Source organism: Dromiciops gliroides, chromosome 4 (assembly GCF_019393635.1).
Source record: "Dromiciops gliroides isolate mDroGli1 chromosome 4, mDroGli1.pri, whole genome shotgun sequence".
In the NCBI taxonomy this organism is placed as follows: Eukaryota; Metazoa; Chordata; class Mammalia; order Microbiotheria; family Microbiotheriidae; genus Dromiciops; species Dromiciops gliroides.
Window position 1 is genome coordinate 238,332,221 of NC_057864.1, and position 27,319 is coordinate 238,359,539.

At 44.8% G+C, this 27,319-nt stretch overlaps 2 protein-coding genes across 2 annotated transcripts in view; one reads left to right on the forward strand and one right to left on the reverse strand.

Annotated features, from left to right (window-relative positions):
• MSH5 (mutS homolog 5) lies at positions 1-21,728 on the reverse strand. The gene is made up of 26 exons (XM_044003355.1): positions 21,660-21,728; positions 16,423-16,613; positions 15,525-15,660; positions 15,259-15,382; positions 14,866-14,946; positions 14,537-14,599; positions 14,041-14,162; positions 13,739-13,848; positions 13,275-13,310; positions 12,856-12,938; positions 12,145-12,190; positions 6,697-6,835; positions 6,504-6,566; positions 5,143-5,271; positions 4,570-4,642; positions 4,147-4,256; positions 3,572-3,652; positions 2,980-3,067; positions 2,611-2,800; positions 2,345-2,471; positions 1,829-1,978; positions 1,554-1,628; positions 1,156-1,299; positions 519-656; positions 306-379; positions 1-213 (listed from the first exon to the last, which is right to left on the reverse strand). The coding sequence occupies exons 1-26, from the start codon at positions 21,726-21,728 to the stop codon at positions 102-104; spliced, it is 2,754 nt and encodes a 917-aa protein (XP_043859290.1). The 3' UTR covers positions 1-101.
• CLIC1 (chloride intracellular channel 1) overlaps positions 21,523-27,319 on the forward strand; it is a 6,689-nt gene continuing 892 nt past the window's right edge. Inside the window, exons 1-5 of the mRNA XM_043964102.1 lie at positions 21,523-21,765; positions 24,669-24,778; positions 25,071-25,196; positions 25,528-25,634; positions 26,125-26,306. Coding sequence (XP_043820037.1) covers positions 21,727-21,765; positions 24,669-24,778; positions 25,071-25,196; positions 25,528-25,634; positions 26,125-26,306 — 564 coding nt within the window. The 5' untranslated portion in view covers positions 21,523-21,726. The remainder of the gene's footprint in view (positions 21,766-24,668; positions 24,779-25,070; positions 25,197-25,527; positions 25,635-26,124; positions 26,307-27,319) is intronic.

Genomic DNA, 27,319 nt, shown 5'->3' on the forward strand with positions numbered 1-27,319 from the left:
GTCATACAGTTTCCCCCCAGGCAAACAATACTAAAGTTAGGGGTAGAGGGTCCAGAGCTGAGAAGAGATAGAAGAGCACTTGGTATCCTGGAGAGGGCTGATCAGAGGATGGAAGAGGCTGTAGGTAGAACTTGCTGACTCATGAAAATGCTCAAGTCCAATTCAGGATCTTCTAAATCCAGTTTCAGGAACTTATCCACCAAGGCCTGGCAACTAAAGTAGAGAGGATGTTGGGGGAAGAATATGTTTGAGTTTCCTAGAAGAGAAGGAACTGAGTAACATGGAAGCTGGGGTTAGATGCTTACTTTTCCATCTGATTCTCTTTTAAAAGTCCTTTATCAGGCTTAATAGGTTTTCCCTTGCGGATCAACTCTGAGACCTGGGAATGGAAAGGAGGAAGATAGGGTGAGGAGAGGGCTAAAGATTTTAGAGACCAGATACCTGGGTCCCACAATGGAGTGGGGACTCAAGGGGAAAAGAGCTGTGTGATTACGGAGCTGGATGCTATGTTTCATTACCTCCAATCCACGAGTGATGAGTTTAGCTGGGAGTCCAGCCTGAGCTGCTGTGTGGGAGGCATGACTGGCATTTGCAATACCTTCTCGGACCTGATAGAAGAAGATGAGGTCATTTCCATCCTCACAGGTCTCCATGGTCTTGTGGAAGAAAGAAATGGACAATCTATCACATACCTTATTTTTCTGAGTGTTCTGGATGAGTTGCTTCTTTGAGAGACAGAGGAAAGAGGTGACACATTTCCCTGCCCTCTGGGAGCTCCTAGTCTGACTGTAGAGACAAAATCCCTACCCTTGGGAAGCTCACAGAATGATGCAAGCAAGAATTCCCACCCTTAGCTTCTGGTTTATCAGAAGAGAGCATTGGGCAGCTAGATGGCGCAGTGGTTAAAGCACCAGCCCTGGATTCAGGAGTACCTGAGTGCAAATGTGGCCTCAGACACTTGACACTTACTAGCTATGTGACCCTGGGCAAGTCACTTAACCCTCATTGCCCCGCAAAAAATATTAAAATAAACAAAATAACAAAAAAAAAGAAGAAGAAGAGAGCATCATTGCTCTTAGAAAACTTCCAGCCCGGGGTTCTGAATTTTAGATTTAGAAGATGCTTTCATCTGAAAGGTAAGATTGTTATCCTCACCAGACATTCTACAAGGGGTCCAGGGGGCAGCAGCTGCAGCTGAATGAGGCTCAGAAAGTTGGTGGCAACAAAGATCTGGGGGCAGCTGGGCCCTTGTGACACCCAGTGCCTGAGAACAGAGGCCAGGAGTGCCAATCCATCCACCTGGGGAGGGATATAGGAGGGCAGAATGGGTATAACAGATCATATCCTAATTTATAGTTTCCCTTTTCCTCTAGCCTGCTTTGATCTGTCTTTCCCCAGCCCTAATCTTTCGCTCCATTATTTTCCCTTGTCCTTTTTCTTTGAAACTTCCCCTTCCTTTCACTTCCACGTGGCTTTCCATTTCCTTCTTTTTCCCATTCACCCACTCCCAGTTCCTCCTCTTCCTCCCTGGTTCCCACTCATTCCTGCCTCACCGAGTTCGTTCCCTTCCCAAACTCATCAATGAGGACCAGGGACCTCTCAGTGGCATTGTTCACAGCTTTTGCTACCTGACAATAGAGAGATGGAGATGGGAGGATTAATTTCATCCATTCCCCAGACTCTGCAGTGGGTAAATCCCATCCCCCCCACCTTGCTCTCAAACAGGGGATGTGTCTCATAAGCTGAGTGGTTTTCAGGGTAGAGATTCCCTTGACCTGCCCCTCCCTCCACTTCTTTGCCACCTCTGGCTCCCTTTGCTCCCCCTGACCTGATTGAGATCAATCATGAATGTGGAAAGACCAAGAGAGACAGACTCGCAGCTGTGGATTCGGGTGAAAATGGCGTCCACTGCTCCAACTTCAGCCTTGTCTGCTGGCACAAAGCTCCCCACTAATGCCATGAATGTAATGAGACCTATCTGGATGGTGGAGAGGAAAGAAAAGTAGTGGGGAGGGGAGCTGGGGAATGAGAAAGGCCCAAGGTCTGTGGGCTGAGGTGAGGTGAGCCTCTAGGCTAAGATATCTAAAGGATTTGGGGGAGCTATGGAAGTGAGAAAAATGGACAAAATTTAAGGGGGGGACAGAACAGTTTGTTCCCACCACCCAGCCCCAAGATCCTTGATCTAATGTTCTCATGTCACTCTGAGGTTAAGGAATAGGTTTGCTCAGGAGGAACTGGGTGTAAAGAAAATCAAGGCCAAATCAAGGCACAGAAATGGAAAGCTCTTCAACATTTGTCTATATGGTGGAGATGGTGATAGATCCTAAGGCAGGAATCCCCTCACCTGTTTAAGGTAGATGCTTTTTCCTGACGAGTTGGGGCCTGTGATGACTTTGATCCTTCCTCTGTCCCCACCACTCTTAACAGAGTTTGGTACAAAGGTGCAGGAACACAGCTCCATCAGTGGGTGTCTGGGGATAGCCAGAAAAATGTCAATTATATTGCCTATTCCTGACCTCTATCGGATGTTCAGAGGGCAGTGATATGGGAGCCATCATGCCCACTCGTCCCTGTGATCCCATCTTGACTCCCACAGTATATAGTACTGACCTGCCATCTTGTATTCTCACCCCAAGGATTTTAGAGGAATACTGGGGTCGTGAATAACCATAGTCCCGGGCAGCCCCAGCCAGGGCCAGTAGGACATCTAGTCGGGAAGCGAGATCTATCACTCGGTTCAGCACTGCCCCCCTGGACAGCACCTGGCACTGCAGCTGGTACATCAGTAGTGTCTCTGCATCTGGGTGGGGAAACAGAGAGCCAATGAGGGAGGGCAGGAGAAAGGGTTGGGGGAGATCAAGGAAGATGAAGGGACACAGAAAAGGGGAACATGGAAACATAGGATCAGATAGGGGAAGCGTGGATGGAGAGAAGCAGCCAGCTGGGGGAGAGAGGAGGATTCTCCAGGTCAACACTCACCTCTTATCTCACAGTGAAGGTCTCCCAGGATGGAGTCCAGTTCCTTAGTTCGGGTACTTCGATAGTGTAGCTTCTCTTCAGACAAAAACTGTGGAGACAAGGGCTTGAACCCATAGTGGTACTCACAACCTTTCTCCATCGGGGGTTCCCTTTTCCACTTTCAATTTTTTCTACTTCTCTCTCCCATCTCATTCCTCCTCTCTCCAACCATTCTGTCTCTCTACGTTTTTTCCTTTCTTCTCTATTCTCTTCCTTTGCTCTAGAGCTTACAAAGATCAGACTGTGGGGGCAGCTAGGTGGCGCAGTGGATAAAGCACCAGCCCTGGATTCAGGAGGACCTGAGTTCAAATCCATCCTCAGATACTTGACACTTACTAGCTGTGTGACCCTGGGCAAGTCACTTAACCCTCATTGCCCCCCCCCCCAAATTAAAGATCAGACTATGGAGGCCCACCACCTTGGGCTGAGGCTGAGAAATAGAACTGCCTTGATTCCTAACTCACCTCATTCATCACCATTCCTACAGCACACCCTGGTCCCTAACTCACCTCATTCACCACCATTCCTATCCTGAACAGGACCAGGTTCTCACCATGAAATCTAGGCCCACGATCTCAAAGTCACTTGGATCTTTCATAAAGGACAGGCGGGGAATAGACAGAAGGAAGCCAATCTGGAGGGGTGAATAAGGACAAATAAATGTAGAAGTTATTCTAAGGCTTGACCCTCCCTAGATATCCAAGGGGAACTCAAAAGACCTTTGTCTTTCATGTCTTCCCAAGAGGCTCTAACGTTTCCCTCAATATTCACTGGGTTCCCCCAGAGGCCTTTGGGTCCATCTATACTCCAATCAGAATAGGACTTCTGTCCCCTAAAAGCAGAGTTGTGCTGGAGTCAGCTTGAAACAGCAATGTTAAATTTTCAGTGTGTGCATTTACAGCTCAGAAACTGGCACACACTATGAGAGTCTGGTTTACTGTTTTGTTTATTGTCTAGACTTAAGAAAGTGATGGGGGAAAATGTCAATAATATAAATTAAACTGAACAGTGTGTTGGTGTACTCTTTCTTCCATTTGGAGATCCGGTTGTCAAACATTTACCAGTGCACCACTGCCCCAAAGTGTCAGGATTTGTGTAAAGGAGATGTCATAATCCTTCTTCCCTCACCAAGGGGATGTAGAGAACACAGCATGAAGGAATACGGCTATCCAGAGTCTCCAACTCTTTCTGGGCAACCTCTGTGAGGAAACTGGGGAGTCCTATAAGCCTCCGTTTCTCTAGAGAAGATAGTGATGATCGAATGACACAGATGTATTTATCACATATGAGGACAGAGCTGTAAACTTCATAGGGGTGGGGACCTTGTTTGATCTAATCTGTATATCCTCTATCCAGCACCTAGCAGAGAGCTCTGCAAATCTTTGCTGTTGCAAAAAAATAAGGACAGATTATCTCCTCCCTCCACCCTTCTCTAGGTTTCAGCCATAGGGGTAGGGGAGGGAGGTTTCCAGGAACAATAAATATCCTGTGATGATGCAAATCTATGTTTCAAGGAGGATGGGGCCCCTCTCTCAACCTAAACTCACTTACTCTCATCAATATCTGGATCAATGTTAGGTCGGACTGTGAATCTATTTTCAGCAATGCTGCCCTCGAAGTCCACCTAGATGGAGAGAGCCTATTCCTGTCACCACAATCCCAACCCTACTTCCTATCTCCCCCAGACCATAGGTCTTCCTGGTTTTGTCCTTCTCCTCCATTCTCCAGGTTAATCTCTAATATTCTGCAGCCCATCCCTCCCATCTTCCAATCCCATTCTATTTCCATTTTGTTCTTCATCTCCCAGTTTCCTTACTCTATTTCCCATCCCTTCCCCTTAGCCCACATCCTTTGCTGTCCCCCAAAACCCTGACCCTCCCTCTGTCATCATTCTGCCACAATCCAGTCTTCTTTTTTTTTTTTTTTTTTGGTGAGGCAATTGGGATTAAGTGACTTGTCCAGGGTCACACAGCTAGTAAGGGTCAAGCATCTGAGACAAGATTTGAACTCAGGTCCTCCTGAATCCAGGGCCAGTGCTCTATCCACTGCACCACCTAGCCGCTCCCACAATCCAGTCTTATCTCTCTGTCCTGTTCTCCTCCTTTTTTCTCTCTTTTCCCTCACCACTTTGTTGATAAGGCAGGCAATGTGGTGGAGATCATCAGAAAATTCCTGGACGATATCCCGGAAAAGCTGGATGGACTGAGGCAGAGATTGACAAGTATCTCGAAGGCCTAGAGCACTATAGACTGTCTGCAGAGGAGGATGGGTGAACAATTAGGGGGGTACCCTTTCTAGGGCACCCTGAAAAAAGTGGCAAAGACAGACAGACACTGAGAAAAAGAAAAAGTGAGACCAAGGTTGGAGAAAAAGAAGAAATAGGCCATGAAGAAAGACCTATAAACAAAAAGACAGAGAAATACAGGAAGGAGAGGCATGGTTAGGATGAAGCAGGTGAAGAAAGGAAGTGATACTTGAGAGAGCAGAGTCTGGCAGAAATTGAATTCGGGTAAGGAAGAGTAAACAAGAGGAAGGCTTGGGGATATCAATTTGGGACAAATATTTAAAGAGCTCCTGCTATTAAAGGGTGGGGAGGAGGTGGTGGAAAATAATCTCTTCTCTCAAGTAGCTTATATTTTAGCTAGAGAAATGCAACTAAAGTACATAAATATTTAAATATATTTAAGGATTTGATCCTTAGCATGAGTGTTCCTCTCTATAATTCAGTCTTATATAAACAATCTTAAACAATTGCTATGGCTGAAAAAGCTTCGCTAAGTTTTGGTAGGCTGATCCTCAGACAACAGATAGTACATTATTGAAAGGAATACTTCTAGGAGGGACATGGTTGGATAAAGAGACCTCGGAGGAGAATCGAGGTGAACCCATACTCAAAGTTTCCAGCTTGTTGTGATCTGCCAGGGTTTGTGCTTCAGTGGCGAGTCCTTTAAGAATCTAATGAAGTATGGCATGAGAGCAGGATCTTAGTACATGAAGCACAGAACAATTGATTGCTATAATATGTGGCATAATGAATGTAACAAGAAATTATATGGGGAGAAAAAGGAGACCTTGGATGCCTTTTTTGAAGCCCTTTCTTGGAGCCTCAGTTTCCTCATCTGTAAAATTAAGGAAATGGACTAGATAATCTCTTAGGCCCCTTGTAGCTCTAAATCCCATGCTCCTATAATTTGTGTAAGCCAGGGTAGTTGAGGAAAGCTTCATGGAGGAGGAACTTGAATTAAGCCTGGAAGGTTGGTGCAGATTTGGATAGCAAAGCCTCCATTCCAGCATGGACCCAATAGCCCAAAGATGTGGAGCAAGAATGAGACGTCTGTGCTATGTATTGGGGGATACAAAGTTCAGAGAAGACAGAGTGCCAGCCCTCACTGGGCTTAGTCTGGAAAGTTCTCTGGACCCTAGCAGGTAAAGGATGGGGTAGGAGCAGAAAGTCACCCAGGAATGGGGGAGGTAGGGATTCTTACCTTATAGAGAATTTTCCAGTCGCTGACCTTGGTGTGTGACAGGAGCATTCGTCTCAGGATAAGCTACCAACAAACCAGGGCACCTGTCACTGCCCGTTCCTCAAAGGGACTCCAGTTTCCAAACTCCCAGGGCAGCCCTAGTCTCTCCCTTTATGCTACTTCCTCCACCCTCACCCTGGGCCGCCTGGCTTACAGGCACATTCTTTATGTGGCTCAGGAGTCTGTGCAGGGTCAGTGCCAACTCTTGGTTCTGGGGCAGCAGGAAAAACTGGATAACATCCAGACGGGAATTCAGTTCCTCCAAGTCTTGGGTTGGCCGCATCAGCCACAGCCTGGGATACAGACAGGAGAGAGGCTGGGTCTATCTTTTTTTGTCCGTCTGTGGGCTTCTGGCTCAAAAGTCAGTGTTACAAAGTGTGTGTCACTGTGATGATGCACTAGAATGTATTTGTGTGGCTCTGTATTTGTATTCCTAGTAGGAAGAGAAGGAACTTATCTAGCATCTACTATGCACTGAGCTAAGCAGTTTTTACAAATATCTTATTTGATCCTCACAAGAATATCATCCACATTTTACAGTTAAGGAAACTTGGGCAAGGCTAAATGACTTGCCCAAGGTCTCACAGCAAGTAAGTGTCTAACACAGAATTTGGATTCAGGTCTTCCTGACAACAGACTCAGTCCTCTATCCACTGCACCACCTACCTACCAAGAAGCAAAGGAAATACTACAAGGGACAGGGGTAGCTAGGTGGCACAATGGATAAAGCACTGGCCTAGGATTCAGGAGAACTTGAGTTCAAGTCTGGCCTCAGACATTTGACACTTACTAGCTATGTGACCCTGGGCAAGTCACTTAACCCTCATTGCCCTCAAAAATAAAATAAAATACAAGGGACAGCAACTCATAACTATTTCCTAATTTCGGGATTACAAAGCTTTTCTCAAAACCTTGTAGTATTGTTTTTTGTTGTTTTTTTTTTTTTTAGTATCATTGTTAATGTGTGTGGGACAGTCTTCATGTGTCCCAGGATTACAGATTTAGAGCTAGAAGGGGCCAGAGGTGCCAGGGATTCTAAGTGTTAGAGAGGAGGGAGAACATTCCAAGCATGGGACTGGTACAAGTTGTGGAGATGAGAGATTGGAGTGTAATGTGCGAGGAATAGAAAGTAGCTCAGTATGGCTGAATTGTAGAATGGGCAGAGGAGAGTAGAATGGAAGATTAGAAAGCTAGGAAGGAGCCAAGTTGTAAAGTACTTTACTAAAGTCACTTTGGCAGCTATATGGTGGGTGAATTGGGTTAGGGAGAGAATCAAGGCAGGGAGTCCAAATATATATACATACAGCTATATAGTCCAGGCAAGATGTGATGAGCACTTGAACTATACTGGTGCCAATTTGAGTGGAAATAAGGGGATATAGTTGGGGGATGTTGTAAAGAAAGAAATTATAAGATTTGGCAATTAATTTAAGAGAAAAGAACAGAGATTATGCCAAAATTTCAAAGATTAGGACAGGAAAGATGGTGGTGCTTCAAGGGGAAATATAATTGTTTTGGACATGTGGAATTTGAGATGTCTGTTTGAAATGTCTTTAATGTCCTTTTTTTGTGAGGCAATTGGGGTTAAGTGACTTGCTCAGGGTCATACAGCTAGTAAGTGTCAAGTATCTGAGGCTGAATTTGAACTCAGGTCCTCCTAACTCCTGGGCCAGTGTTCTATCCACTGTACCACCTGGCTGCCCCCACATTTGAAATGTCTAATGAAATAATTGATGATTCTGACCTGGAGTTTAGGAGAAGAAACCCTCAACTGGAGAATTAAGAGATTTTTGGTCACTTTGGAGAGAGCCATTTCAGTTGAATGATGTGGGAAGTCAGATTGCAGAGGGTTTAGGAAATGGAGGCAATTATAAATGTATTTTTAGTGAGGCAATTGGGGTGACTTGCCCAGGGTCACACAGCTAGTAAGTGTTAAGTGTCTGAGGTCAGATTTGAACTCACCTCCTCCTGACTCCAGGGCCGGTGCTCTAGCCACTGCGCCACCTAGCTGCCCCTATAAATGTATTTTAAGGGAATTTAGGAGAGGAAATATAGGGCTATCATAGCAGGTATGATAGAAACTACTGAGGATTTTTGTTTGTTGAAGCTGGGGAACATATAGGTTTGTTTGTTGGTAGCAGGAAAGGTATTACTATATAGGGAAACATTCAAGATTCAAGAGAGAACAGGGATTATGATGGAAGCAATGGGCTGCAGAAGATGATAGGGGATCCAGGATACACCTAAAGGAATTGGTCTTGGTAAGCAGAAGGGCTCAGAAACTAGGGTGAAGGAGATGGTGGGAAATGATGTCAAAAGGATGTGAGATGAGAAAGAAGGGACAAGAGAGAGCTTTCTATGATGGCCTCAATTATTTCAATGAAGTATGAAGTTAGATCTTCAGGAGAGAAAGTTTGGATAGGAAGTGGTATTAGGGGCTTGAAGAGAGAAGAAAATGTTTGGGGTGACCATGGTGGTGAGTAGGATATGGAATCAATGAGGTGATGGTGAAGATGAAGAACAACCAGGTTTGCATTCTGGAGAGCAATTTGAAACTATGTCCAAAAGGCAATCAAACTGTGCATATCCTTTGACCCAGCAATACCACTACTAGGTATATCTCAAAGAGATCATTAAAAAAAGGAAAAGGATCTAAATGTACAAAAATATTTATAGCAGCTCTTTTTGTGGTGGTGAAGAATTGAAAATTGAGGGGATGCCCTTCAATTGGGGAATGGATGAATAAGTTGTAACATATGGATGTAATGGAATATTGTGCTATAAGAAACGATGAGCAGGTGGATTTTAGAAAAACCTGGAAAGATTTACATGAACATCATGATACAGAGTGAAGTGAGCAGAACCAGGATAACACTGTACACAGTAATAGTAACACTTTGTGATTATCAACTATGACTGACTTAGCTGTTCTCAGCAATATAATGATCTAAGACAATTCCAAAAGACTCATGTAGAAAAATATTATCCACATTCAGAGAAAGAACTGATGGAGTCTGAATGCAGATGAAAGCATAATATTTTCACTTTTTTGTTTTGTTTTGGTGTTTTTTTTTCCCTTTTGTTCTGTTTCTTCTTTCACAACATGACTAATGTGGAAATAAGGGGCAGCTGGGCAGTGCAGTGGATAGAGCACTGGCCCTGAAGTTGGGAGGACCTGAGTTCAAATATGACCTCTGACACTTAGTACCTTTGTGACCCTGTCTGTGCAAGTCACAACCCTAACTACCTCAAACATCCAGGGCCATCTCCAGTTGTCCTGATATATATCTTGCCACTGAACCCAGTTGGCTCCAAAGGAGAGAGGGAGGCTGGTGACTTTGCCCAGCCCTCCCTCAATTAAATCCAATTCACTGCAAGTCATGACATCACCTCCTGATGTCATGGTCCTCTTCAAGAATGAAGGACAAACAACAACAACAATAACAACAATCTGCAATTAGCTACCTCATTGATGGTTTTTGAGGAGAAATGAAGGATGACTCTATTCAAAAACTGTTTTGAATCAAAGGGAATGTCTACCATACATATTAGGTTGGGATCAGAAACTTGTCCCTAAAGCATTGGAGAGCATGTTGGTTATGAAACTGCCCTATTTGTTAGCTCATTTTCAGTATCATGGGAGGCTGCATGTTGTAGTAGAATAAATCTCAGGAGAGCCATATGTTTAAATCACAGGTTTGACACTTATTAGTTCCGGGACTCCCGTCCCGTGGATCTCAGTTTCTTAATCTGTGAAATAAGCCTGAAAACATTTGTGATATGTTCATATCCCACCTCTGATGCTTCATTTCCCTAAGCTTTGGATTCATCTGTAAAATGAGGGGGCTTGAAGAAATAGTTTCTGTGGTCTCTTCCAGCTCTATAATCTACCTAGCAATGTCAAATATATCTGGATCAATTCAAATGTCACCCATATTCATGGATATAGAATATTAGAACTAAATAGGGAAAGGAACCAAATCCATGACTTCAATGATAGAGGGAATTCCCTAAAATAAGGAAATGCCTTCTTCCCAGCTTTTTGTCTTATAACAGTGTTGTCAAGCTGAAATAGAAACATGGTCACTAAACAGTATTTAGGGATCCCTGTGGGTGCATATTGACTTATTAACCACATTTTAACATTGTCTTGTTGTATTTTTATTTTGTTAAATCTTTCTAATTATATTTTAATCTGGTTTGGGCCACTCAAAGTGTTGCTAGCCCAGCCTATGGGTCTTTTGTTTGATATCTCTGACTTAGAGCAGGGTCACATTCACATATAGCTATTATGTCTTTTTTTTTCTTTTTTTCTTTTGCAGGGCAATGAAGGTTAAGTGACTTTCCCAGGGTCACATAGCTAATAAGTATCAAGTGTCTGAGGCCAGATTTTAACTCAGGCCCTCCAGAATCCAGGGCCAGTGCTTTATCCGCTATGCCACCTAGCTGCCTTTTTAAAAAAAAATCTTTTCTTTTCTTTTTTTGCCATTGTGTTTCAGAGTAGGACCTGAACCCAAGTTTTTCCTGATTCTGGGGTAAACTAGGTAGCACAGCGGAGAGAGTGCCTGGGAGCCTAGAGTGAGAAAGAGGAGTTTGAATCTATCTGTGTGACCTTGGGCAAGTCACTTAGCCTCTGTCTGCCTTGGTTTCTTCATCTGTAAAATGGAGATAATAATAACATCTACATCCTAGGGTTGATGTGACAATCAAATGAAATGATAATTTTAAAGTAATTAGCATAATGTCTGCTACATAGTGAGTGCTATATAAATGTTAGCTATTATTTACTATTCGATGCCTCTAGTCCAATGATAGAAGCAACTTTTAAAATTACCTAGCTGAATTTCTTTAGTATACAGATGAAGAAACAGGTAAACATTGGTGAGTGAGTGGTATAAGTCTCAGTGCTATGATGAGTGTGTCTGTGTGTATGTGTATGTGTGTGTGTGTGTAAACTATAATGAGTGCTAATATAAACCATGTGTTTGCATTAAAGTATATTATTGTATATGTATGTGCCATGTCAGTGTTTTCTGCATGTGTTCTATATGTATATTGTCCCTGTGTGTATTCATGCACTTTATTTGTGTAAGTGTTCAGTATGTATTATGGTGTGACATGTGTGTCTCTACATACTAAGTGGTTTTGTTTGTGAGCGTTTATATGTAAGGTAATGTATCTTTAAAGACACAGAAGCCTAGGTTTCAAGGCTCTATGATTGTTAACTGTGTGACCTTGGAAAAGTCAGTTGACATTTCTGGGTCAGTTTCTTTATTAAAAGAAACCAGGATAATAGTCCCTGCCCTCCCTATCTCCATGCATTTTGTTTGCCCAGGAGCCCTTGCTGAAACCAGAAACTGTAGCAGAGGTTGTACTATCTCCCATTTCCTGCTTTCCATGGGTGCTGCATTTGGGGATCAGTAAAGCTGAGTGGGGCTATGGCTCCTTCTTCCCCATTTTGCCCCCAAAAGTTGGTCACTTTTTTTTCCCCAATTAAATAAATATTTTTTAATGTTGAAAAGTGTGACAATGAATGTGAATGTGTTTTGTAAATTGTAAATGACTATACAACTCTGAGGTACAGTGATTCTAACAGACTCACCTGAGCAGTTTTTCACCCCACTTGGATCGGCAGCGATTGAGAATTCCTGAGAAAGAGGAGTGGGTGTGTCAAGCGTCAGGGGGAATGGGTGTGTCAGACCAACCAGGGGGCATGACCCAGCAGGGAGATTAGGGCTGGGGCATCAGTGCCTGGGGCCCTAGGGTCGGTGAGGCATGCTCGGGGGCGTTCCCGGATTTAGTATACAAAGGGAGCCAGAGCCAGGTGCCAGGCCACATCCTGAGCCAGGATTACTGGGTGTTGGAAAGGGGCAGGGCTGGGTATACACACACACACACACACACACACACACAAATCACAGAATTTCACATACCTAATTTCACATAAAGATAGCAGACATATACGTGACAGAGCTATATACAGAGAGGAAACGTGGATATGAGGTTGTCAGAACAAAAGAAAAGTCAAAACCTATAGAAGCAGCAAAGATAGTGAAGAAAAGACATGTATAAACTAAACACAAATAGTTACACTGCTTCTCTCCATCAAAGAAACACAAAATCCAGAGATTCCTAACTATAGAAAAGCTCTCACACAAAGGGGACCCAGCTGACAAACATAGTGAGTGGCACACAGTTAGCTGCTAGGCACTAAGCCGTCCTGTACACAAACACACAGAGCAGACAAAACCTGTGTGGGGGAAGTGAATGAGTGTCCTGCGTTTTCGGGGAGAGTGGAAGAGATGCCACCTACCAAACAGGCTAAGCCCCTCCTTCAGTCCACTGGCCACTTTGTACACTGATGGGTGGGTCTCACTCTTAAATATTTGTAGGACACTGTGGGAATAGTTGGGGAGGGAGGGAAGAGGAAGGTATAATCTAGGAGTCCAGATGACATGCCCTGAGGGGCGTGAAGAATATATGTAGGTGGGAGTGGGACACACAAGCCTGGGATCCAGAAATAGATTCTTCCTTCAATTGTCTTCCCTTTGACTTTAGAAAAAAATGATACACATCTGTTCTCCGCCCCCCCCACCCCAAATCCCTTCTGCTCTCCTCCTCCAGACAGACCCTGGGTTAGAGAAGGAGCCTCAGTAGGCTTATTAGAGTATTAGGGACTTAATCCTCCTTTCCACCTGCCCCTAAGGCCCTTCTGTTCTCTCATCTCCTCACCTATATGTGTCCTGGTCTATGCTCACGAGATCTGTCCTGAGGATAGACGACAAAGCAAAAAGGCAAGTGAGATCGGAGAAACTCCCATTTCTCCCAATGTCATCTTAGCCAGGAATCTCACTTTGTAGCCCTTCTCTGCCCTCTGTTTTCTGATCATCTGTATGTCATCTATGCTGACCATGTCTTTTCCAAAGTCTATATGAGAAAATTTCCTAAAAATTAGAACCTATGGAAAGGTGAAAAGGGCTGCCTTATGAAGTAGTGAGTTCCCCATCCCTGGAGGTCTTCAAGTAGAGGCAGGATGATCTGTTGTCAGGTGGAGATACTGTACAGGGGAGTTGTGTTCAGGTCTAAGTCGGTAGAGGAGGCTTCTGAGATTCCCTAAGATTTTATGACCCTGCCCTGTATCACCTTCCCCTAGTCCTAACTCCTCCCACCCCCTTGGGGGGTGGGGGATTACCTACAAGACAAATTTCTTGAAGCCTAGAATTGGGACACTGATGCTACCGTCTTCCAGTTCCACACCGACTCTTCTCCAATTCAGAAACTTGAGCAAGCCTCCTAGGGCTCGTACCTAGTGATAACAGAAAGAGAGTTGTCCCTCTGAGATCATTGTTGGGGGATTATATGAATCCTAGGCAGAACCCAAATGGAAGCTTTTCTAGGGATTGGCTAGGTCCTTCCCATGGCCTCTGATCTGGTCTGGGGCAGTTTTCTTCCTCCCAGACCAACTTTCCCTTCCCCCCCCCCCAAGGACCCTTCTAACCATAAGAGGACAATCAAATGGGATGATGGAAGAGAGGAAGAGGATTTTCTCAGTGCATGTCAAAGATTCTGGCATGAAGGAAAAGTTACCAGAGAGGATGCGCTGTTTGCTGATCTCTAGACCTGTGAGGATAGGGTGATTGGAGAGTTAAGTCACAGAATGTCAGAGCTGGTAGTGTGTTTAGAGATCACTTAGTCCAAACCTTTCATTTTAGGTCTGGGACTGGGGAAAAGAGGTAGAGACTTCTGGTGATGGTGATGAGTGATGGCGGATAAGAAAAGAAGCTAAAGAGGGCAGCTAGGTGGCACAGTGGAAAAAGCACCAGCCCTGGATTCAGGAGGACCTGAGTTCAAATCCAGCCTCAGATACTTGACTAGCTTGTGACCTTGGGCAAGTCACTTAACCCTCATTGCCCTGTCCAAAAAAAAAAAAAAAAGCTAAAGAATGATCGTTGGCATGGGAGCAGGACAAAGGTTGGGGGGGGGGGAGCTGATACCAAAATCCACCCGAGGCAACAGTACAGTTTCAGGGGCTGCCAGCTCCTTGTGCTCAGATGAGACTACAGGAGAAGCAGAGAAGGATGACTTTAGCTTGAGGTCCCCAGTTTGTCTCTTTCCCCCTAGTCTTGATCAGACATCTTCACCCTCCCCCAAGATTTTGCCAACCCTTTCCAGACATACCTAGTTGTCTCCCAGATACATGGGCCCTTCACCAGACACCACTAGTCCTCCCCCAAAACCTCCAGCTCTTTGCCATCTAACACCTAATCTTCTAGACACCAAAGCCCTTTATACATACACTCAAAGTTTCCCCTCAAGTCCTCACCCAGGTCCCCCAGAAACCGAGCCATGTTCTCATCCTGCTTGGCACTTGTGATGATGGATCTTGGGTTGATTTCATCCACAACTTGGTGGGAGAAAGCAGACTTGGTTAATAAATGAAACTTCACCTTTCTGTGCAACCTAGAAGACCTCCCACTCTCTGCCAAAGCACTCATTCTTGTTACTCAAAGAGCTCATTTGCACATTGGGACCTGACAGGAATGCCCAGGGAACTTGGGGAGGGAGAGCAGTAAAGTTATCTGGGTGGAGAGCCTCCCAGGAGATCTCTTATAATACACTGAACAAGAAGGGTTGAACAAAATTAATTAGGGACAGGTATTATCATGTATACATGAATATGGGTGCAGTGCTGGCACCTCCAGAGGACTGTTCTCACCTCTCTGGAGAAGTTTGAGGTTATCACAGTCAGGGGTGTCGGGCAAGAAATGGATAGTGGAGTCAGCACTGTCATAATAGGCTATCCCCAGGCATCCAGAATGCCACAGCACACACAGGTAGGTCTGTCAGAGAAGTACCCATAGTCATCTCCAAATTCCCATCATTCCCAACTCTCCTTTGGGGGTTACAGGCCCCTGGTTTCCAATAACCCCCTCTGTCAGGGCAGAGACTCAGGCTTCCAATGCTCCCCTTGCCCCCAAACACCTCTCCCTGTTCTTCCTCTTCTTCCTCTCCATCCTGCACGAGGATTGTGGGGAGGAGGGGAACAGAAGGTGCTCCTACTTCCTGATCCTGGGGGATAGCCCTTGCTTGGGCCATGGTTCTTGGGAACTCCGGGGATCTAGAAAAAGAGAAAGTGTCAGCCTGTCTTCCTTTTCTTCACCCCCCTCCCCCAAATGTCTCACAAGGAGGACAAAGCTTCTCTTTGGGGACTATGAGCGATTTTACCCTAAGCTCCTGGAGGACAGGGACCGAGCCATCTTTACTTTTTTATCTTCTCCCTCCTCCCCAAACCTAGCAAAGAACCCCTCCCCCCCATGCTCAATAAATGTTGAATCTATATAGAATGAAGGATCCTAGAAAACAAGAGGAAGTGGAATTTAAGAGCTCTTCTAGTTCATCCCATCAATTTTACAAGTGAAGAAATCGAGGACCACAGCACTTGATTGACTTGCCCAGGGTCACACAGCAGTCTTTGTGCTTCAAAACCTGTAGCCATTACTTGCACCTAAACCTTTCGTTGGCATTCAGGCCTTCTTGGAGGACTGTGGGAAATGGCATGGGATGCGGGGGAAGGGGGGAAGTGGGTGGTGGTGGCTGAGGATGACTCTCAGGAGGAAGGGGACCTGCTCAAGGGCTTTGGGACAAAACCAGCAGGGCCCCTCCCCGGCCCCGGCAAGGCCGGTTGACTTTGGAATTTGCTTTTTTCCCCCTGGAGTTTGAGAGGGTGGGAAAGGATACAGGAGGCATTAAGTAACGCAAAACGTGGGAGCCCACTCTCGTTCTCTCTCGTATTTCCAGCCCTTCCTCCGGGCATCGACCACACCCACAGACTTATCTTAGAACAAGAGAAGGGTCCCCCTCCCCCCCGTCCACTGCGCACGCGCAGCTCCGGTGCACGCGGTAAGGGCCTGGGGGTGGGGTGAGTCTGGGCGGAAGCCCTGGACTGGCGGGGGTGGGGGTGGGGGTCGGCCTCGCCTTCTTAGACCAGGAGACAGAGACGCGTGACCCAAACCTGAAAGCTGATTGGTGGATCCACATTCGGGGGTCGGGCTCAGCTTTCGAACTTCCCGCCTTTTCGAGTTGGAGGGGAGGGGAGGGGAGAGGAGGAGAGGAGAGAGGAGGGAGTGGGAATGGAGGATGTTCTTGGAGAGCGAGAGAGCTGGGGAGGGGAGGGGGAGATTCTTAAAGAGGCAGAGGCAGAGGCCCCTGGCAAGGAGGAAGACACTATGGCAGATGAATAAACAATACATATTAATCAATTGAGTAATAAATGAATGAGTGAATAGTGAGTGGATGAATGAATAAAATAAAATTCCCTGGGTTTATTTTTTAAATCTGTTCATCTGACCTAAAAAAAGCAGATGTGTGTGCCTTTTTATGCCCCCCAAAGTAACTAAACTGTGTATTCCTTTTGACCCAATAAATAAGACTTGTGCCCCAAAGAAATAAAATAAAGAAGAAAAGGATCTCTGTGCAAAAAAAAATACTTGTAGTGGCAAAGAATTGTGAACTAAAGGGGTGCACATCAATTTGGGGATGACTGAGCAAATTATGGTATGGTGGGGGCATCTAGGTGATGCAGTAGATAGAGCAACAGCCCTGGAGTCAGGAGGACCTGAGTTCAAATTCGGCCTCAGACACTTAACACTTAACTAGCTGTGTGACCCTAGGCAAGTCACTTAACCCCAGTTGCCTCACCAAAAAAAAAATTATGATATGGTGAAAGGGATGATTTGAGAGAAAGCTAGGAAGATTTGTATGAACTGATTCAGAGTGAAGTGAGGAGAACAAGGAAAACAGTTTATAAAAAATAAGTTTGTTTTGTAAAAACAAACAACTTTAAAAGAGTTAAGAACTATGATCAAAGCAGTGACTAAGAGCATCAATAATGAATGAAGGAATTCCCTGATAGAGGGGTGATAGAACTCAAGATGCTTGGAATGAGACTACATTTTTGGACCTGGGAATTTTTTTTTACTTGACTATGTATATTTGTTACAAGATTTTTTTTTCCTTTTTTTTTTTTGGAGGGCAATGAGGATTAAGTGACTTGCCCAGAGTCACACAGCTAGTAAGTGTCAAGTGTCTGAGGTTATATTTGAACTCAGGTCCTCCTGAATCCAGGGCTGGTGTTTTATCCACTGCGCCACCTAGCTGCCCCCGATTTTTGTTTTTTCCTAAGGAGGGGGTGCAAGTAGGAGGGAGAAAAAAAAAGCTTCTTAATTAAAAAAAATAAACATAATGGAATAAAAACAAAGGACAATAATACAAAAGAAAAAGTAGGTGGGTGATTTTAGTCTTTTTGTTATAACTATTAATTTTACTTTAGAAATTAGTTTGCCATTGTTTTTCTTGTTATCATATCCAAATATATCTCTCTTTTCCTCTACCCAGAAAGCCATCCCTTAATTTTTTCTTTAATTAATTTAATTTTTTTAAAAAAGTTTTTCTTTAAAAGCAGTTCAGCAAAACTAACTAACCCCTCAACCAAGTCTGATGCTATAGGCAATATTCCCAAACCCCTTGAGGAAGGGAGGGAAAGGCATTTTTTCTGCTTTAGGGCCAAACTTGGTCTTTATATATGACAGCTAAATTCCAAAAGCATTCCAAAAGCAAGATCAGCACCACTGACAGACAAGGTGAGATGGGTTATAAAGATAAGTGTCTACTTCAAATTCCTCATTTTTACCACTCACATAATGTCCCTTTCCGGTACAGAGCACATGTCCCATACCTCTTTCCTGGAAGACAACTTAAAGCTAAACTGTAAATTGGGGTAACTTCTCCATTCCCCCAATATGTCTACACCCTAAGTAGGGTACACTAATGAGCTGGAGCTACACTGTGGTGGAAAAAACTGATTGTTAATTTTTAGTGTGAGCATTTACACCTTGAAAATTTGCAAATGATAAAAGCCATTTATTGTTTTATTGATTTATTATTTTAATTACTGATTTGAATTTATTGCTTTATTGTATTGTCTTGTAGACTTAAAAAGTGATGGAGAAAATGTTCATAATGATTATATGTAAAAATATGTTTTGTATTTCTGGAGAGTTCCTTTTTAAATCTCTACCAGGGGGCAGCTAGATGGCAAAGTGGATGAGGCACCGGCCCTGGATTCAGGAGTACCTGAGTTCAAATCCGGCCTCCGACGCTTAACACTTACTAGCTGTGTGATCCTGGGCAAGTCACTTAACCCCAACTGCCTCACCAAAAAAAAAAGAAAAAAAAAGAAAACATCTCTACCAGCACACCTCTGGTTATACATCTCCATGCCTCTTTTCTATGTTGTGTGAACAGGTGGATGGTCAAAAGACTGTATGATTTGATGAAGAGTGAAGTAAGCAGAGTGGAGGAAAACAATATACATAATGACTACAACGATGTAAATGGAAAAAACACTCAAATGGCAATGTTGCAAGATTACAAAGGACAAGCATATGTTCTCAGATCTTTTCAATGTATTGTGTTTTGTTGATTTTTTTTCTTTCTTTTTTAGGGTGAGGCAATTGGGGTTAAGTGACTTGCCCAGGGTCACACAGCTAGTAAGTGTCTGAGGTGAAATTTGAACTCAAGTCCTCCTGAATCCAGGGCTGGTGCTCTACCACTGTGCTAGGTAGCTGCTCCATTTCTCTTCCTCTTTATTTAAAAATATTATATTATATGGGATAGCTTTCTGGAAGGGGGTGGTGAGGGATACTGTGAGAAATTTTGGTGATGTAAAAACAAAAGATATGAATACAAATTAATTTTAAAAAGAATAGTTGACATAAATGAGCCCTGCAGGAAGAGATGGGAATTGAGGAGAGTATGAGGATTTGGGTAATTTGGCATGAGTAAGGGAAAAGACTAGTGGTTGGAAAATCCCCTTGATGGAGAGGGGTAGATGTGAGGAGACCTAAATTAATTGTTACCCTGGGTGCATTATGGAGCAATAATAACAATGTGGAAACACGTGGGAGGAGGGTACCAGAGCTAGGGAGTGTCAAATCAGGGGGATGGGCAAAGGGCCACACCTTGGCAGATTAACTCAAATCGGGTGAGGATAGATTGAGGATAGCTTTACAGACACTGGTGCTGATTTATAGAAAGGTAAGGAAAGGTGAAGGAGTAGAAACTAGGAGAGGATTAGGAGGTGGAAGGGAAGAAAAAAAATTTAATGTGTGCTCAAGGGGTGTGTGTGAGAGAGACAGAGAGACAGAGAAACTGAGACAGAGACACAGAGAGAGACACACAGAGAAATGGACAGAGAGAGATAGAGGAGAAATAAAGGGAAAAGAGAAGTGGGAGCAGGAGAAGAAATGTATCCAGAAAGGTAGGAAATGGGATTTGTCTCTGATGGCATAATTTAGAGGTGAAATCCCCTACTCTCAAATTCATGGGACTTTGATGGATGTCTCAAGGAAAGGGTGGCAGTTGTTTGGCAATCAGGGAGAAGAGGTTCAGCAGTCCAGGGCTGCAGGCCAAAGACAATATTAATGATAAAGACAGCTGAAGCTGCTTTGCAAGTGGGGGTGGGGGAGGCTGGTAAGGGTAGCAAAAGATGGAAGAGACTGTTGGACTTGTTTTAGCCCCCTATGGGGCCCCATTCCTTTGCCACTCTCACTTGCCCCTAACAGGGGTCATCAATTTGAGGTAAAATACTTAAGTAAAGAAAACCTGATCCCACTTTCTTCATAGCAAAGAAGTACAAGCATTGGGAATCATCCACAAACAACCTAAAACACATTAAAATAGAGTGGTTGATCCCTGTCTCTAGTTTAGAACATTCTAACCCAGGTACACGTTCTCTCTAGTTGATGAAAGAATACTAGTGCTCTCCAGGCATACAGAGAACAGGGGAGGGATGTCTTGAAACCAGAGAGGAAGCCACCAACTGTTAGTTTCTTTCATACTACATCCTCATTTTGCCTTGTCTCTAAGATCTCCTCTTCTCCTTCTTCTAACCCCTTCTCTTAGTGAGTTTCTCCACTTCGGAAGTAGAGGCATTGGTTAGTGAAATAGAATGACAGGGTTAATACTAGGAAAGAAGCAGAGAAGTCCAAGATCTGGGATCCAGGAATGGTAGCAGGGAAGACAGGTTCTGAGGAAACACTGAAATATTGGATTTTAGGATGATAACTTAACCATTACCCTCCCACCGCCATCTCCAAGTACCCCATTAGTGTAGGTTAATGGAAAAAAGTCTTCTTTGTTCTTCACTGTTAATTTTTCTCATCTTATCTCTATTTTTGCTTTGACTCAGTGTGAGTCCAGCAAAGCAAACCTCAGGGTTCAGGTACATTTTTTTATAACTCAAGGAATTATATACCCCAACCACTCCATCATCCTTTCTCCCTGGGCAACCAGTCAACACTAAGGATCACTGGTTGAGCAGCAGAGAAGGGGTGGAAAGGATGAGAGTTCTGAGAGGACCTTCCCCCTCCGATGGGGCCTCTTGGCTCAACCGCCTGATCCCCTCAACACACGGGCCGATTGTTTCCATCACACTCTGCACACTTTACAAACTTTCTACCAGCCTACGCCCACCTTGGATCTTGTTCTAACTTCCCTGACCCGGACTAAATTGCAGCCCCCTGGCTCTGGGACAGGTATAGGGATGTGGTGAAAATAATCTCCCCTTACCCTTCCTAAAACACCCCTACCTACCCTGGTTCTCCAAGGCTCCCTAATTCAAGGTGTCAGGTTACATGTATGGAGTAGGGGGAAAGCAGGGCTTCTCTCCTTTTCACCAATAACGGAAATGAGACAAGAAGGAAGGGGTCTAGAGTTGAGATCGGAGGAGCGAAGGGGCTTTAAGTGCCTAGTCCCACTCTCCCCTTCCCCCAACCAGGACTCTCTGGGAGCTAGGTTCTCCTCCCTCCCCATTTCCAGGATCCAGGAGTCCTCCCCTCTTCTCCTGGGCGGGGTTGGTTGGTGAGTCATCAGTTCTAGCCTGGGCGGGGGCAAGGTAGAGGAGGAGCTGGGGGGTGAATGGGGGGTGGGGGAGGATCTGGACCAAGCTGGTGTGTCTAAGTGTGACTGTGTGTGTGAGAGTGTGTGTCTTGCCTGGTGACCTAAGAGAGGGAGTCCTAGGACATTTGAGGGGAAAGCTCCCTAAACTTCACAACCCACCTTTCCTCCACCCCCGGCCCCTCCCAGTTCCCCCAGCGCCTGCTGCTTCCTGGTCCCAGTCGCAGCCATGGCTGAAGAGCAGACACAGGTCGAGTTGTTCGTCAAGGTAAGATCACCCCGTCTGTCCTTCAGTCCCTCACGCATATCAAGGAATTCAACTTTGCCTGTTTCCATACCCTTCTGGTCCCCTTCCCCTGGTCCCTTTACCCTTTTCCTTCCAATCCTTGTCTGGGCTTTCCTCCAGGCAGGGAGCCCAAGGGGCTGGGTTCTTTGAGGGGTGGGGTGGAGAATGGAAAGTGGCACCAGGAGCCTTGCGTCCCTCGGACTCAGCAGCAACAACAACAAAAGTTTGTGAAAGTGGAGAAAGGGAAAACACAAGAGGGAAGGAGAGTTGGGAAAACTGGGATGATGGGAGGCTCAGAACAGATCTGGGCTTCGAGGAAAGGGGGGCTATATGGGGTGACGGGATTGTGGGGGCAGTATGGGGAGGAATTCTTTCCCGCCCCCACACTGCCCAAAGATTAGAGGTTAGAAAAGATAAGAAGGGTTTTGGGGGGTGGGGTGGGAGCGCAGCAGTGAGGTCTAGGGTGGGTAGAAAGAAGTAAGGGAAAAAGTGGTGGCACCGGGGTTACTTTTCTAGGCTTGGGAAAGCTTGGGGAAAAGGATAACCAGACTGAGGTGAGAAGAGGGATTGATAGGAGATAGACTTGGGGAGGGGAAGGATCTGAGGGGAAAAGGAAAGGAGGAATGGGTAACCCATTGGGAGGGAACCAAAAGGCTGGAGGGCAGAGAATTTAGGGGAATAGTCCAGTGGAGAGAGAGGGAGGGGGTGAGCTATAGGGCATTAAAAAGAGGGAGAAATGAGGGTGATGAATGAAGAGATCATAAGGGATTTCACTTCCATTTTCTCCTTTCTTTGTAAAGTGATCAATAAGAGGTTCTTAGAACTTTAGGAATCTAAGAAAACTCTTTTCTCATGGCATCCAAGATTTGGGTATCAAGGTGAGGAGCAGACTTGGGGCTATTTCCCTTAGTCATCTCCCTCCCTCCTCATCCTCCCCTCTTCCTCTGCTCTGTTCCCCTATCCACCCCACCCTGGGTGGGATGTCTCCCCCACTCCCTCCCCTCAGCTTCTCTCTGTCATGTCTCCGTGTCACTCCCTGACCTGTCTGGTCTTCTCTTTTCTGTTTCCTCTTTTTCCCCGGTTTCAACTAGTCTCTCTTTTTTGCTCCTCCTCCCCACCCCCCCTCATTTTTTCAACCTCCTGCAGGTGACCTGTCTCCTTTCCTTTCCTTTTCTTATGCTTTACATTCCTTCTCTTAACTCCTTCCTAAAACTGTCTCTTCTCTCAGTCTTTGCTACAACTCTGCCCCCCCCCCCAAGTGTCTGTGCCTTGGTTTTATGTCTTTCCTTTAGCTCACCCCCAAGTGAAGAGTAGAAGCACTGGCTTAGGCGTGGTCCTTACCTCCCTACTCTCACACTAGCCTCAGGGGCTATTTTTAGCCTGAGATCTAGTTGAAATGACTAAAGGAGAAGCTAGGGGCCTAGATGTCCCCTGACAGGGGAGATCTAGAGGCTAAGGGATCCTATGTGGTATCTAAAAAAATGAAATGTAGGCTTTAGTGAAAGAGAGGGACCATACATAAGCCTTAGGCTACCAAGGCCTTGGAAACTATGCCATTTTCCCTCACCTCCAGGAAGGAAGTGGGCTCAGACCGGAGACAGAAATGAATCACCCTCAGTCAAGTGGGGAGGAGGGGTGTCCCCAGGGGGATGAGGTCACCACTTGCCAATCAGAGGGTACTGCCCCTTTTGATGGCCCCTCTCCATTCACCCATCCCCGAGCGTGACTGGGAACCCTCCTTCCACACCCAGCTGCATAGATGGATTTGAGAGGGCTAGGCATTGGGCACCAAATTCCTGTTCTCTTTTCTCCATCCCTTGCTTACTTAAGAATCAAGGCTACTGGCCCTATAAGCTTCTCCTTATAATATAGTCCTCACTTTCTTCCCTTCCTCCCACTCCTTTTCCTGAAACCCCATAATTCTGACCCTTACCTCCTCCTAGTCCCAAGTTTTATTCAGGAACTAAGTGTTTTCCTTGAAATAATACTCCCCCAATCCTAGGTCCAGGCTGGCTCCTCCCCCAGAAATGGCCAAGGGGACTGCTTTGGAGAATTTGATGCAGTTCGGATAGGGCCAGGCTATGGAGTCTTTGAACAGAAGGCAGTTGAGTCAGGGGAGAAACATGGTAAGCAAAGTCAGGGGCAGAGCTGAAACACAGTATTTATATTGGAAAGAAACATGGTAGGGTGGAAAGACTTTTGGATTTAAGAATACCAAGACTCGGGGCAGCTAGATGGCACAGTGGATAGAACACTGGCCTTGGAGTCAGGAGTACCTGAGTTCAAATCCAGCCTCTGACACTTAACACTTACTAGCTGTGTGACCATGGGCAAGTCACTTAACCCCAATTGCCTCACTAAAAAAAACAAAAAAAGATTATCAAGACTTGGGTTCATCCCAGATCTGGTACTTTCTAGTTCTATGACCTTGGACAGGTCATTTCCCCTCAGTTTCTTAGCTATAAAGTGAAGGGGTTAGACTAAATTTCTGAAGTTTCTTCCAGTTGCAACATTCAGTGATGCTAGGAAATGTTTGGGGATAAAGCACTGGCCCTGGATTCAGGAGGACTTGAGTTCAAATCCAGCTTTAGACACTTGATACTTACTAGCTGTGTGACCCTGGGCAAATCACTTAATCCTCATGCCCCGACCAAAAAAAAGGGAAATATTTGAAAGTGTCACCCTGTCTGTCATGACTACAGCATGACTATGACACATATAACAACAGCATAGAATTCCTACATGCCGAAAACAGACTTTTCCAGCATTAATATTTATTAAGAGTAATATTAAAGAGTGTCCCTCATACACACCTTGTGTTGCCTGCGCCTTCTCCAAACTCTTCTAAAGAAGCCCTTTCTGACTTTTGTGGGGGTACATTTCAGGCCGGCAGTGATGGTGCCAAGATTGGGAACTGCCCCTTCTCTCAAAGACTTTTCATGGTACTCTGGCTTAAGGGTGTCACCTTCAATGTCACCACTGTAGACACCAAGAGGTGAGAGCTTGCTCCTACCCACTCCTACCCTTTCTTTCCTCACTCTTACTTTTTCTCTAGCTCTACTCTATTCCTCCTTCTCTATACCTCAGTCCCACCTCTACCCCACTTTGTTATGTTGAATTTCTCTCCTGGAGGCTACTTCCTACTACAAAGCTTTTTCTCATTCCCAGACTTGATTTCCCCACTCCTTCTTGTTCTTATTTCTAGCTCCTTCCCCATGCTAAGTCTCTGACTTTCTGAAATCCCAAGCCACCTCCCCATTCCCCTGATGACTGGCTTCCTACTGCAGGAGAACTGAGACAGTACAGAAGTTGTGTCCTGGAGGTCAGCTCCCATTTTTACTGTATGGCAATGAAGTATACACAGACACTAACAAGATTGAAGAGTTTCTGGAGGAGGTGCTTAGTCCTCCTAGGTATGTATGAGGGATGTGGGTTAAGAAAGAACAGAAAGGGGGCAGCTAGGTGGCGCAGTGGATAGAGCACTGGCCCTGGAGTCAGGAGTACCTGAGTTCAAATCCGGCCTCAGACACTTAACACTAGCTGTGTGACCCTGGGCAAGTCACTTAACCCCAATTGCCTCACTAAAATTAAAATAAATAAATACATAAAAGAAAGAACAGAAGGATTAGGGGAATGAGGAAGAATGTAGTAAGAATCTAAAAAGTCTGGGATGGGGGCAGCCCCCAGGTTGTCAGGTATTACTTAGGACATCTTTTTACTGCCCTATCTTCCACCTAATCTCAGGTATCCCAAGTTGGCAGCAAAGAACCCAGAATCTAACACAGCTGGCCTAGATGTCTTCGCCAAATTTTCTGCCTACATCAAGAATTCAAACCCAGCACTCAATGCCAGTAAGTTATTTATGGTCCAGAGGCTTGGGTCCTGTTGGAATGTGGGAACTGGGTGGGCAAAGTCAGGGACTGGGAGGGTCTAGATGCCAGGGTCAAACAAAGTCTAGGAAACAGAGGATAGAAGAAGGAAAATAATGCTAATAGTTTTTAAGTGAGGGAAGCAGTTACTGACTAATATTTTATCCTTAACCTTGCATTATAAAATCCTCTTTCATGCCAGTCCCTGCATCTCCCTCCATTTTCATTAGTTGGACCCTTTGAATCTCCAGCAATGTTTTCCCAGGCTTTCTTCTTCTATTAGTTCCACCCAATGTCTAGTGGTTCATTCCATAAGAAGACATTTGGACCATTAATTGACTGCTTCATTCTCAGAACTACTTTCAGGTCTCTCTTGATTAGCAATTCATTTTTTCTTCGAGCCTACATTCTTTTCTGTACTGATCATTTCTGTGAGACTGTCCCCACCATTTTGGTCCTAATTTTTCAATAGACTTGGAGAAGGGGCTGTTGAAAGCCCTGAAGGTTCTGGACAACTATCTGACATCACCACTTCCTGAGGAGATTGATGAGACAAGTGCAGAAGATGAGGGTGTCTCCCACAGAAAGTTTCTGGATGGTGATGAGCTTACATTGGCCGATTGCAACCTACTGCCCAAGCTTCACATCGTACAGGTAGGTCAGCAGGGTAAGGAGGAAGTAGCTAAGGTAACTTTCCTTTGGGAACTGTCACCACAACCGTCTTCATAAGGACCACCATCCAATCATGGTTACTCCTCAGTGGTGACTTTCCAAGGTAGCTGATAATGGGAAATACTACCCAGTGTCCCTAGATGTTCATGTCTAGGTTCTGCTCAATTGAGTTGGCTCCCTAGACTTCAGCCCAGAGGTTCTTAGTATCTATGACACTTTTTAGTAGTGTGACCCTGGGCAAGTTTCAACTTCTTTTCTCAAGTCTGTTGTTTTTTCCCCATCTATAAAATAGGTATAATACAGTATTGTGAGGATTAAATGAGATAACATAAAGTGCTTCGCAAACCTTTATATATTTTGATACTACTTTAGTCTAATTGTTTTCCTTTGTAATCTTTTGTGTTTTCCTTTATGCATTTAAAAACATTTTTGAGAAGGGATCCAGCCTAACTAAAAGGGTCCATGACATAAAAAAGGTTAAGGACTCTTGCTTTAAGTCTGCCTATCCAACAGTCATCAATATTATGATCACTACTGAGGTCATCCTGTGGACTACCCTTCTGTCAAATAGATGGAGGATATCTCTTCTGGAGAGGAATTCTCTCTGGGTCTAACCTCCATTCTTCCCATTGCATTATCAATCTACTCCCCCTGGTGGAAGATGAATGACTTTTTCCTTTTTGTCATAATCTTCAAATGTATTGGTGGCCTCCTTAGAAGAGAAACTCAACTTCAATCGACAACAAATGTTGTATGAAACACTGAGGAGAAGAGGGGGAGATTTTTTTTTCCATTAAAGAGCTTGCAGTCCAGTTAAGGAGATAGAACATTCACACAAAGAGCTAACAACATAAGACAATTTACAAGTAGTAAATTAGTATTATTTCAGGGGCAGCTAGGGGGCGCAGTGGATAAAGCACTGTGCCTGGATTCCGGAGTATCTGAGTTCAAATCCAACCTCAGACACTTGATACTTACTAGCTGTGTGACCCAGG